Source organism: Schistocerca piceifrons, chromosome 4 (assembly GCF_021461385.2).
Source record: "Schistocerca piceifrons isolate TAMUIC-IGC-003096 chromosome 4, iqSchPice1.1, whole genome shotgun sequence".
Classification (NCBI taxonomy): Eukaryota; Metazoa; Arthropoda; class Insecta; order Orthoptera; family Acrididae; genus Schistocerca; species Schistocerca piceifrons.
Window position 1 is genome coordinate 576,785,787 of NC_060141.1, and position 14,052 is coordinate 576,799,838.

At 41.3% G+C, this 14,052-nt stretch overlaps 1 protein-coding gene across 2 annotated transcripts in view; it reads right to left on the reverse strand.

The window, feature by feature from the left end:
• The window catches only part of LOC124796306 (protein FAM50 homolog), a 125,120-nt gene that overhangs the window by 69,801 nt on the left and 41,267 nt on the right, over positions 1-14,052 (reverse strand). For both annotated transcript variants that reach the window (XR_007016742.1, XM_047260432.1), the window contains exon 3: positions 10,364-10,528. Coding sequence is in view for 1 of the 2 variants with exons in the window: in XM_047260432.1 (XP_047116388.1) it covers positions 10,364-10,528 (165 nt within the window). In the remaining variant the exon portion in view is untranslated. The remainder of the gene's footprint in view (positions 1-10,363; positions 10,529-14,052) is intronic.

Sequence of the window (14,052 nt, forward strand, 5' to 3'; positions counted from 1 at the left end):
TTGGAGCTACAACTGTGTCATGGTCAGTGATACCAGTTTCAATGTGGACATGTTCAAGGACGGAAGGTCTATTAGTTACCATTCAATCTAATATACTGGTGGGGTTCTGAACTATCTGTGCTAGGTAGTTTTCAGAGAAGGCATTTTGCAATATTTCGCAGGATGTCTTATCATGCACACCACTAACAAAACTGTAATTTTCCCCATTGATTGTTGGATGATTAAAGCTCCACTGATAATTACAGTGTGATTGGGAAACTTCTACATTTACATCTACTTCTAAATCTACCCAGATACTCGACAAGCCACCTTACGGTGTGTGGTGGAGAGTACTACTACTACTACTACTACTACTACTACTACTACTACTAGTCTTTTCCTTTTCTGTTCCAAACGCAAATAGAGCAAAGGGAAAAATGCCTTTCTACGTGCCTCTGTATGAGCCTTTATGGGTCATATCTTACATTTGTGGTCCTTACGCACAATGTATGCTGGCGGCAGTAGAATCATTTGGCAATCAGATTCAACTGCTGGCTCTCTATATTTCCTCAAAAGTGTTTCTCGAAAAGAATGTTGCCTTCCACTCTCGGATTCGCATCTGAGTTCCCAAAGCATTTCTGTAACACTTAAATGTTGTTCAAACCTATCAATAACAAATCTAGCAGCCTGCCTCTGAACTGTTTTGTCTTCCTTCAATCCGACCTGGTACGGATTCCAAACACTCGAGCAAAACTCAAGAATAGGTCAACCAGCATCCTATATGTGGTCTCCTTCACACGTGAATTACTCTCCCCTAAAATTCTCCCAATTAACCGAAGCTGACCATCTGCCTTCCCTAACACAGTTCTCATATGCTTGCTCCATTTCATATCACTTTGCAATGTTATGCCCATATATTTAAACGAGTTATATGCTTGTTCCATTTCATATCACTTTGCAGTGTTACGCCCAGATATTTAAACGAGTTGACTGTTTTAAGTAAGACACTAGTAATACTGTATTTGAATGTTACAGGTTTGTTCTTCCTAGTCACTTGTGTTACCTTACATTTTTTTTCACATTTAGGGCTAGCTGCCATTCATCACACCAACTGGAAATTTTGTCTAAGTTGTCTTGTATCTTTCTACATTCCCTCAACTAAAACAGCTTAGTATACACCATGGCACCAGCAGCAAACAACCACAGATTGCTGCCCACCCTGTCAGCCAAATCATTTATGTATACAAAGAACAGCAGTGGTCCTGTCACACTTCCCTGGGGCATACCTCACGATACCCTTGTCTCCGATGAACACTCGCCGTCGAGGACAACATATTGGGTTCTATTACTTAAGAAGTCTTCAAGTCCCTCACGAATCTGAGAACTTATTCCATATACTTCATTATTAGCTTGCAATGGGACACTATGTCAAATGCTCTCCGGAAATCTAGAAACATGGAATCTGCCTATTGTCCTTCATCCATAGTTCACAGTACATCATGTGAGAAAAGGGAAAGCTGAGATTCACTTGAGTGATGCTTTCTAAAACCATGCTGATTCATGGACATAAGCTTCTCAGTCCCAAGAAATTTATTACATTTGAACTGAGAATATGTTCAAGGATTCTGCAGCGAACCGAAGTTACGGATATTGGTCTGTAATTTTGCGATCCCATTCTTTTACCGTTCTTATATACTGGAGTCATCTGTACCTTTTTCCAGTCACTTGGAGCTCTGTGTGGGTGAGAGATTTGCAATAAAAGCACGCGAGATAAGGGGCCAATGCCGTAGAGTACTCTTTGTAAAATCAAACTGGGATTCCATCTGGACCTGGTGATTTATTTGCTTTCAAATATTTCAGTTGTTTCTCTAGGCTAGGGATGCTTATTATTGTGTCGTCCATATGGAAGGCTCTCCGATGGTCAAATGATGGTATATTTGTATGGTTCTCCTGTGCGAATGATTTCTTGAACGTGCAATTTAAAACTTCAGCTTTCATTTTGCTATCTTCAATGGACCTGGAAGAGCAGCTGAACGGAAAGGACAGTCTCTTGAAAGGAGGATATAAGATTAACATCAACAGAAGCAAAACGAGTATAACGGAATGTAGTCGAATTAAATCGGGTGATGCTGTGGGAATTAGATTAGGAAATGATAGGCTTAAAGTAGTAAAGGAGTTTTGCTATTTGGGGAGCAAAATAACTGATGAAGGTTGAAGTAGAGAGGATATAAAATGTAGACTGGCAATGGCAAAAAAAGCGTTTCTGAAGAAGAGAAATTTGTTAACATCGACTACAGATTGACGTGTCAGGAAGTTGTTTCTGAAAGTATTTGTATGGAGTGTAGCCACGTATTGAAGTGAAACGTGGATGATAAATAGTTTGGACAAGAAGAGAACAGATGATTTCGAAATGCGGTGCTACAGAAGAATGCTGAAGATCAGATGGGTAGATCACATAACTATTGAGGAGGTATTGAATAGAATTGGAGAGAAGAGAAATTTGTGGCACAACTTGACTAGGAGAAGGGATCGGTTGGTGGGGCATATTCTGAGGCATCAAGGGATCACCAATTTAGTATTGGAGGGCAGCGTGGAGGGTAAAAATTGTAGAGGAAGACCAAGAGATGAATACACTAAACAGATTCAGAAGGATGTAGGTTGCAGTAGGTACTGGGAGATGAAGAAGCTTGCACAGGATACAGTAACATGGAGAGCTGCATCAAACCAGTCTCAGGACTAAAGACCACAACAACAACAACAACAACAACAATCTTCATCTGCTACATCAGACTGGTCACCAAGGGACTGAATGGAAGCCTTAGACCTGCTTAGTTATTTTACGTAAGACAAGAATTTCCTCGGGTTCTCAGCAAGATCTTCTGCTAAGGTCTGATGGTGGTGGTAGTTGTATGCTCCGCGCATAGATCTTTTCACAGACATATGAATCTCTACTAACCTTCACTTGTCATCATTTGGGCATTCCCTTTTTAACCAAGTGCAACAACCTCTGCTTCCCCAGTATCCTTCGAATTTCATTATTAAACCATGGCAAGGTGTCTACGTGGACAAGGAAAAAAAATTTCCGGATTTTTCCCAGATTTCCTGGTTAAAAATACACTATCTCCCGGGCGAAAATACACTTTTTCCATGTTAAGTGACCGTATACTATTCCTTGGCACTGTAAAACTCATCAATCCTTTGAATGTTTATGGTTTTATATACCAACGTAGAATTTCCCGCCACTTTAGAAAACGAAACTCCGGGGGAAAAAAAAACACGTTTTGAAACACCTTTGATGTCCAACAATATGTAGGCTGCACATTTTCGTTATTACGAAGGTATAAATTCAAATTCCACCAAATACCGCATGTTACTTTCCGAAGGATTGAAATCGAGATTGCGATGCGCTTTTGTAAGCCACTCATAGCTCATGTCACGTGATCTCGCCAGCTGATGACAGCATAGGACACGTGATGTAGTCAGCCAATAGCAAGATCACTCTTAAGTAGCGTGAAAACACAAATAAGAAAAGTTAATGGTTTAAATCAATATACATAGCATTCACATATAATATTGGTCTCCAAGATTAATAAGCTGGAAGAGAAGCTAAGTTTCCACATATAATGTCGATCTTTCCTGCACGTGATACACTTTAAAATACATCACACAAATGTGCCAGTAAAATTTTTAATAACGATGTAAATGTGTGATCTTCTGAGCTCGAAATTCTTCTAAATGGTCGTCCTCAAAGAATTGATTTTTAAATGAGAGTCAAACGCTTTGTTGTTTAAGAAATTCATCGTACATTCTCGCACATGGTTCATCTCGCGTAAAAGGAAATTTGCTTTTAATGTATGTAACACTTTTCAAACCACAGTTCGCTATATTTTCCCGCTACCTGTTGGAAATAGGTTCATTTCAGCAGTTGCAAGAGAGCCAGATAACAGTCGTCACCACGCGATGACGCAGGATGGCCATATGTTCGTACGTGTAAAACATTAAAAGATCTTACATTATTTCATAAAAGAAACAAGACATCAAATGATACTCCAAGAGCATCGGAATTTCGTGAACCATACTAAAATGCATAATTCGGCTTAAAGTGCACATTCGTATGTCCAGATTTGGATGTAAATTTTATTGTATTATCTCATGTTTGGTTCTTTATTATGGCATATGTGCACTTGAAATCAGCGAACAGTTGAAACCAGCCAACAGTGTGAAATTAAACAGTTCGTTTCAAATAAACTGACTACCTCGGCAGAAAAGATTAATAAAAGCCAAATCTCTTTAGCAAACCAACAAAGATAACTTCATTGTTCTGCAAGGTGATTAATGCTTGACTGTCAGAAAGGTGGAAATAAAATCTGAAACTAATGACATATTTTGGCCATCCGTAATTATGCAAATGTATTTTAATTCATTTGATATCTCCTCGTCACGAAAATCCATTTTATCATTTAACGTGAGAGCAATAAACGAAGAGGAAACAACAAAATCACTGAATGTAAACACAGGTTACGTGGAGACGACCCAACTCCCCACCACAACTCAGACTGGTCTGTGCATCAGGCCCGGATTTACTATATTTCCGAACCGGGGCAATATTAGGTAGTGGTGCCAAGCCACACTTCTGTAACAAGAAGCGGGAGAAGGTACTTCTCATACGCGATTCAACTACGCATGCACAAGAACCCGCCCGCAACTGCTCAAAGGAATATAATTTAAATAGTTGTCACGTCATGCTCATCGGAGGCAATTTGTTGTTATGAAGCACTGAATAGTCTCCCAAAAGCCTCTGACACATTTTGCTGTTGGCAGATGCTTGTATGAGCACTGTGTTTTGTTTAATTTACGTTTCTGGTTTTTGCCTCTCTCGTTCATGTTTTGTTGTTGCAGTGTTATTCTGCAGTAGCGGGGTACAGTAATATCCTTTGTTAGAGTATTGGTTCTTACCACTCAAAATCACAAAAATTTAACTGAAAACTAAAACAATGAAAAATTCCCAGAATTGTAAACAATTCCCAGGTTTTTCCCAGTTTTCTCCCGGATGAAAAAATTCCCGGGTTTTTCCTGGATCTCTCGGTTGTCCCGAGTCGTATACACCCTGCATGGTGGGTCATTTCCATCCTTTATCCACTTATTTGGCGTGTAACTCTCCATAACACAATTTACAATCTGCTTAATCTTTGCCCATAATTCCTCTACATCCATCTTACTGGAACTAAGTGATTCCAATTCACTGTGTAAGTGAGATGCTAATAACTGCTTATCTGCTAGCAGAAACACTCTACTAGCTTTCTTGGCTGATTTATTAACTTCGTAATCATAGTTGCTACAATGACATCTTGATCGCTAATCTCCGTTTATATACTGACACTGTTGACAAGGTCCGTCCTATTTGTAGTTATAAGTCTAAGATATTTCCATTGCAGGTGAGCTGCCGAGCTGGCTGCTCAAGATAGTTTTCAGAAAACTGTCTTCAAAAGTATTTCGCATGTCTGTCTGTCTGATAAATCCATAGATATCCCAGTCTAAACTTAAAGTCACTTCCAACAGCATGATCTTGGTATTTACACACTACTGACAGTAGACTTTCTTTGAATGACTCTAGAACTGTCACAGCAGAATCAGGAGCCTGGTAAAAACAACCAACTATTAACTTGGTTTCACCTACATCTGTTATACGTGACAAGAAAACTTCACTGCCACACTCATCTTTGACCTCACTAGAGACAGTATTTTTGTCAACTGCAATGAAAACTCCCCCCCAATCTCACATGCAACTTCAATTTTTATCTCAGTGGATCTGAGTTTCTTGTCTACTGTGGCAATACATCACTTCCATTTCCCATTAGCCTATCCTTTTGAAATACACTTAAATTTACCACAAAAATTTTACTGCTATCAATTTCAGGTTTCAACCAGCTTTCTGCACCTAGTACTATGTGAGCTCACTGTTTTTCAGGGGTGTTTCAAACTCTACCACTTTGTTGCACCTGCTTTGGCAGTTAACCAATAGGATTTTAACACACTCGCCTGTGGGAGCATTTGTTTTAATCTTACACTGCAACATCTGGGATTCCAAGAGCTATCGTTATATGGATGGGATGGAGAATTGCCTAATCTTTTAAAAAAAAGCATTCACTCACTGGCCCACCCAGCACGATTTCAGAAGATGAATGACATGACCTGAAACGAATAAATAGCAGAATACAGCAAAACTCAACACTTTGGCAGTATATGACAAGTAGGAAACAAGTTTAAACTCTGAAGAAATTTTGCTCATTTTACTTTGTTATGCAGAATTTTTATCCACACAATGAAAAGTGACAGAATATACAAACATAATGTCACGATTGCATTTCAGCAGGCAGACTAGGGTGGTGTGATGTTGTATGAGGTGGGGTGGGGTGGGTAGATTAATATTTCATAATGAGCTGATAGTCTCATTAGGTTTTGCACAAAATTTCTGCCTAATTAAATTGTGTACATCTGTATTTGAGTTTTCATTAATGGATGCAATGTTTGATGCCAATGTGAGAAAATAATTATAGAATTTTGTGGCCAATGATTTAAATGCATACCGTAATCAATTTGCCACAGCAGGATTTTACAATGGCAGCAACTAATAATGCAATTCAAGCAATTTTGAGACAACAGTTATTGATGAATGTGCTGGGTTTTGTCGTGGTGGAACAACACTTTCTTCTTTGTCAAATGGGGAAGACTTTACTTCAATTGCTGTTCAAGTGGTGAAGTATCTCACTATAGTATTGACAAGTAATTTCTTTTTCTTCCTCTAAGAAATTTTTGTGTACAAGATCCATGGCATTCCAAACAAATAGTCAGTACATCTTTTCCAGTCATTGGAACCATCTTCTTCTTCAGAACAGATCCACTGGCAGATACTCATTGTTTGTTTCTGAGTTTGTTTGTTTATCCTCTGAGCACTGAACACAACCTACAGGACACATAAAATACATTACAGATACAATTTATACATCTACAAAAGACAAATTTAGGCTGGTTTAGGCAAGGATGACAAGGAGGGTTACTGTTTAGCATCCCACTGACAATGATGTCATTTGAGACTGAGCACAAACTTGGATTATAGAAGAATGGAGAAGGAAAGCGGCCATGCACTTTCAAAGGAAACAACCCAGCATTTGCTGTAAGTGGTTTAGGGAAACCACTGAAAACCTAAATAAGGGAGGCAAGAAATAGGTTTGAACCGTCCCCTCCCCCATTGCGAGTTTAGTGTGCTAACTACTGCGCCACCCTCCTCCGTGGGTGAGACAAGGACGGGACACAGAATAAGTCACAGCATTTTCAATGGAAAGAGCCCAGCATTCATTGACCTTGGAAACCACGGTAAACCCAAGTTAGGACGGCCAGATGTGGGTTCGAAACCTACTCTTCCTGAATGCAAGTCCAGTGCCTCAGCACTGCTACACCTTGCTTGGTATGTTATTTGAAAGGAAAACTGCCAGCTTGGTTTTATGGGGTATAGTAATGAACCTTGGCCTCATTGACAGTAACTATTTATGTAATAAGTCCTTCGGATCTTGCTTACACTGGTACAAATACAGCTTCAAAGTTGAGAGCTAAACTTGCTATCTGTTATTAGCACTCTCATTTGTGGGCACCGATGAAGAATTTAATATTTCAGTTTTTGGTCTTTTTTCTTTGGCTTTAATATCTGTCTGATCTCCAACAAACTGGATGGAAGGTTTCAAATTTTATATCAACTTTACAGAGGATTAACACTCCATAGGATAAAAGTCCACCAATATATTACATTGATATCATGGGTGGGATCTGAGGAGCAGATAAACACGTTGGATTCAGATTATATTATGTCTCAGGATAGTTATATTAGGCTTTTAGGTCAGCTTCAGATCAGTGTAAGATGACTATATAAAAGTCAGTAGAAAGTGTTAAGAGTGTGTCTGTGGGCAATGAAATTTGCACAGACTAACATTCTTTTAGTCGAGGCAAATGAGACACTTCTACACTTATTTATTTATTTAGATTTTTTGCATGGAGTCATCAATTTGATGACTTTTGCAAACATCAAGTTCATTTACAAACATAAAATAGATTTAGATCTTAGCCTTACAGGTAGTAATTAAACAGTAAATTGATGCCTGCCAAATGACATGCCACCAATAGTTAAGTGTAAGTTTTTACATAAATGGTTGTTGTTTGTACAAGATCAGCTAGTGCAAGTCATTTATATGTTCACGGGCCTGTGTTCCATGACAAGATACATCTTCAATAAAAGTCTTTCTATTCTTGTTGTGGAGCACAAAGAATTTCAATTTATCAAAAGAAGTTTATCTGCATAAAGACTACTCAACTATGATTAAGATTACCAGATTTGTGGATTAGAACCACAAGTAGTATCAGACCTAGACTTTAGCTATGGGCACTCAAGCAATTGCATTTTGAATGAGCAGCCTCCAAACACAGATATCCAAGGCTTTTCTGTGTTGATGCTCCAAAAATTGAAGACAGAGGTGGTTGTGCTTCCTGGAAAAGCATCTGTCAATAACAACGAGCCCACACTGTCTAAGGAAGCTAAAGGAAGGGAAGAGGACAGGGGTTTTATGTACTATCAACAGTGAGGCATTAGAGATGAAGCAGAAACTCAGATTTGGGGAATGAAATCAGCTGTACCCTTTAAAAGAAACTAACCTGGCACTTCCCTAAAACGATTTAGAGAAATCATAGAAACCTAAACATGGATGACCTGGTAGGGATTTGAACCACTTTCTACCCAAACACATGTCTAGTGTCTTACCACTGCATCATCTCACTTGATCGATGACATCTGTGCTTATGGCTACACAGTGAATACTTATACACAATAAGAAGTATCTGGATGACCAGACTGTTACCTTCTCCCATTCCAGGTAAGTGACGATTTCCATTTTTGCAACATTCTCTTAATGCCACCATCAAGGCAGGTTGAGTCCTTGCCATCCTTCATTACACCATTTTTATGTATTTATCAAGATAACATTCATGTTGTGTTTATTGGATCTGAACTATGTTATCTGTTCGTCTTTTAAGTGTGATGTAAGTGATCAGTTGTAGCAAAACATACATTCTCCAAGCTTTCTTGATGAGATTTTTGTCTTTCATCTCCAGAGCCACTGCAATGGCATCATTGACAATAATCCCTGTCTCCGTGATAAGATTGGGTGTTTGTGGCCATGGACTATAAAATATATCTTTCAAAATTATGAGACAGAATTTCTGGATATTTCTTACCTTCAGGAGGTGAAACATTTAACACTGCTAATAGACATGCATAAAAGTACGTGACTGTATTTTAGCTTTCAGAACTTTCCTCCCTCAAGGAGTAGAGAAAGATATTTTGACAGAGGTAAAAAACGTATGGAAAGGTCATTCAGACCACAGAGTGACAGAGACCCGCCTGTTTTGAGGATGAGAGGAGGCAAAGATGAATGGGGAGCCATCAGAGAGAGTAGGCGGTCAAAAATAGTACAATGGTAAACACAGTGCCAGCTACAGTCAACAGCTGATGTGCACAGAGTGAGAAGTATATAGATTAAAAGAGAAGGAAGAGAAATGAAGTGAATGCAGGGGCAGAATATTTCACTACAGACAACATGGTCAGTTTCAATGGGTGCTTCATAAACTGTGTCATCTGGATGATTCCTCCCAACACAAGCTTGTCTGAATTGTGTATGTGGGATTTGTTCTGAATTGTGTATGTGGGATTTGTCCCATTTTCTGTTCTGTAGTTGCTGAAGCCTCAACTGAACTAGTTTTGCACTTCAATAATTTCTGCTTGTGTCCTCAGTCCCTTCATATCTCTTCCATCAGCTTGTTAGCTTATCTTCTTCACTAATTCCACCCGCGTTAGTGTATTTTATAGGTCTATGATTGTATGAACTCTCATTCACACTGGTCACTAACCAATCTCTCTCTCTCTCTCTCTCTCTCTCTCTCTCTCTCTCTCTCGCATTATTCACCCTCTCCCTCACACTTTCACCATATGGAACACTCTACTAGGCTTAGCTACATCAGGGTGAGATCTCTCCAGTGCCAGATTCCTGTCCCTTTCCATCTCCCTTGTTCATCTCATCTGCAACAGCTGCAATAATAAAAACAACACTGCACTGCTGTGACAATGTAGCTGACTGTGAACATGTGTGTCCATGTGCTCTGAAGAAGGATGCACATTTTTAGGCTGGGTTACCATATCCAAGGACATATTCATGTGGCTATCTATCACTCAACAGCTCCTTTATTTTGTGAAAGGTTATCTTCACCTGCTCCACTGTCTATTTCTAATATCTATAATGCATACGTAAGTATTAAAAGTAAGGAGACAGTGTAATAAACATACCTGTTGCTTCTGTCTATTTTTTTCTGCTTGTTTAGCTTCCAGTTGTCTTTGTTTCTCTTGTTCTTTTTCTAGTTGTTTCTGCGCCAGTTTTCGTTCTCGCTCTTTGACAATGTTTTCTTGCTTAGCCTTCATCTCGTTTAGTGTAACCAAACCAATTGTGGAACTCTGTGAAGTAAAATGAAAAGGCCATACACATTGCTCAGAGAACACAGAAGTAAACAAAATATGATAAACACCTAATCAACTTACACAAACATCTACAGTCTCTTAAACACAAAAGCCAACTGTGTGTATCTATTTTAATGAATATATATATATATAAAAACACAGATGATGTGACTTACCGAAAGAAAGTGCTGGCAGGTCGATACACACACAAACAAACACAAACATACACACGAAATTCCAGCTTTCTCAACAAACTGTTGCCTCATCAGGAAAGAGGGAAGGAGAGGGAAAGACGAAAGGATGTGGGTTTTAAGGGAGAGGGTAAGGAGTCATTCCAATCCCGGGAGCGGAAAGACTTACCTTAGGGGGAAAAAAAAAACAGGTACACACTCGCACCACACACATATCCATCCACACATACACAGACACAAGCAAACATTTGTAAAGGCAAAGAGTTTGGGTAGAGATGTCAGTCGAGGCGGAAGTACAGAGGCAAAGATGTTGTTGAAAGACAGGTGAGGTATGAGCGGCAGCAAATTGAAATTAGCGGAGATTGAGGCCTGGCGGATAACGAGAAGAGAGGATATACTGAAGGGCAAGTTCCCATCTCCGGAGTTCTGACAAGTTGGTGTTAGTGGGAAGTATCCAGATAACCCGGACGGTGTAACACTGTGCCAAGATGTGCTGGCCGTGCACCAAGGCATGTTTAGCCACAGGGTGATCCCCATTACCAACAAACACTGTCTGCCTGTGTCCATTCATGCAAATGGACAGTTTGTTGCTGGTCATTCCCACATAGAAAGCTTCACAGTGTAGGCAGGTCAGTTGGTAAATCACGTGGATGCTTTCACATGTGGCTCTGCCTTTGATCGCGTACACCTTCCGGGTTACAGGACTGGAGTAGGTGGTGGTGAGAGGGTGTATGGGACAGGTTTTACATAGGGGGCGGTTACAAGGGTAGGAGCCAGAGGGTAGGGAAGGTGGTTTGGGGATTTCATAGGGATGAACTAACAGGTTATGAAGGTTAGGTGGACGGCGGAAAGACACTCTTGGTGGAGTGGGGAGGATTTCATGAAGGATGGATCTCATTTCAGGGCAGGATGAGGAAGTCGTATCCCTGCTGGAGAGCCACATTCAGAGTCTGATCCAGTCTCAGAAAGTATCCTGTCACAAGTGGGGCACTTTTGGGGTTCTTCTGTGGGAGGTTCTGGGTTTGAGGAGATGTGGAAGTGGCTCTGGTTATTTGCTTCTGTACAAGGTCGGGAGGGTAGTTGCGGGATGCGAAAGCTGTTTTCAGGTTGTTGGTGTAATGGTTCAGGGATTCCGGACTGGAGCAGATTCGTTTGCCACGAAGACCTAAGCTGTAGGGAAGGGACCGTTTGATGTGGAATGGGTGGCAGCTGTCATAATGGAGGTACTGTTGCTTGTTGGTGGGTTTGATGTGGACGGACATGTGAAGCTGGCCATTGGACAGGTGGAGGTCAATGTCAAGGAAAGTGGCATGGGATTTGGAGTAGGACCAGGTGAATCTGATAGAACCAAAGGAGGTGAGGTTGGAGAGGAAATTCTGGAGTTCTTCTTCACTGTGAGTCCAGATCATGAAGATGTCATCAATAAATCTGTACCAAACTTTGAGTTGGCAGGCCTGGGTAACCAAGAAGGCTTCCTCTAAGCGACCCATGAATAGGTTGGCGTACGAGGGGGCCATCCTGGTGCCCATGGCTGTTCCCTTTAATTGTTGGTATGTCTGGCCTTCGAAAGTGAAGAAGTTGTGGGTCAGGATGAAGCTGGCTGAGGTAGTGAGGAAAGAGGTTTTTGGTAGGGTGGCAGGTGATCGGCATGAAAGGAAGTGCTCCATCGCAGCGAGGCCCTGGACGTGCGGAATATTTGTGTATAAGGAAGTGGCATCAATGGTTACAAGGATGGTTTCCGGGGGTAACGGATTGGGTAAGGATTCCAGGCGTTCGAGAAAGTGGTTGGTGTCTTTGATGAAGGATGGGAGACTGCATGTAATGGGTTGAAGGTGTTGATCTACATAGGCAGAGATACGTTCTGTGGGGGCTTGGTAACCAGCTACAATGGGGCGGCCAGGATGATTGGGTTTGTGAATTTTAGGAAGAAGGTAGAAGGTAGGGGTGCGAGGTGTTGGTGGGGTCAGGAGGTTGATGGAGTCAGGTGAAAGGTTTTGTAGAGGGCCTAATTTTCTGAGGATTCCTTGAAGCTCCGCCTGGACATCAGGAATGGGATTACTTTGGCAAACTTTGTATGTGGTGTTGTCTGAAAGCTGACGCAGTCCCTCAGCCACATACTCCCGACGATCAAGTAGCATGGTCGTGGAACCCTTGTCCGCTGGAAGAATGACGATGGACCGGTCAGCCCTCAGATCACGGATAGCCTGGGCTTCAGCAGTGGTGATGTTGGGAGTAGGATTAAGGTTTTTTAAGAAGGATTGAGAGGCAAGGCTGGAAGTCAGAAATTCCTGGAAGGTTTGGATAGGGTGATTTTGAGGAAGAGGAGGTGGGTCCCGCTGTGACGGAGGACGGAACTGTTCCAGGCAGGGTTCAATTTGGATAGTGTCTTGGGGAGTTGGATCATTAGGAGTAGGATTAGGATCGTTTTTCTTTGTGGCAAAGTGATACTTCCAGCAGAGAGTACGAGTGTAGGACAGTAAATCTTTGACGAGGGCTGTTTGGTTGAATCTGGGAGTGGGGCTGAAGCTGAGGCCTTTGGATAGGACAGAGGTTTCGGATTGGGAGAGAGGTTTGGAGGAAAGGTTAACTACTGAATTAGGGTGTTGTGGTTCCAGAGTGTGTTGATTGGAATTTTGAGGTTTTGGAGGGAGTGGAGCTGGAAATGGGAGGTTGAGTAGATGGGAGAGACTGGGTTTGTGTGCAATGAGAGGAGGTTGAGGTTTGCTGGAAAGGTTGTGAAGGGTGAGTGAGTTGCCTTTCCGGAGGTGGGAAACCAGGAGATTGGATAGTTTTTTGAGGTGAAGGGTGGCATGCTGTTCGAATTTGCGGTTGGCCTGTAGGAGGATGCTCTGAACAGCCGGTGTGGATGTGGGAGAGGAAAGATTGAGGACTTTTATTAAGGATAGGAGTTGACAGGTGTGTTCATTGGCTGAGTTGATGTGTACGTGAAGGATTAGGTGGGTGAGGGCAATGGATTGTTCAGTTTGGAACTGGTATAGGGACTGATGGAAAGAAGGGTTGCAGCCAGAGATGGGAACTTTAAGTGTGAGGCCTTTGGGGGTAATGCCAAATGTCAGACAAGCCTGAGAAAATAAAATATGTGAGCGTAATCTGGCTAGGGTGAAGGCATGTTTGCGGAGGGAATGTAAATAAAACTTAATGGGGTCGTCGTGGGGATGTTGTGAAGGTGACATGGTATTAGAGGGTGGAAAGTGTTACATGAGGTTGAAATGAAAATGAAAATAACTGGAGACAGTAACTGGAGATCTGTTGTGAAAAAAGGTGAAAAAGTGTTGGATAAAGCTGGGCTATGTTGATCCTGTGGTGAAC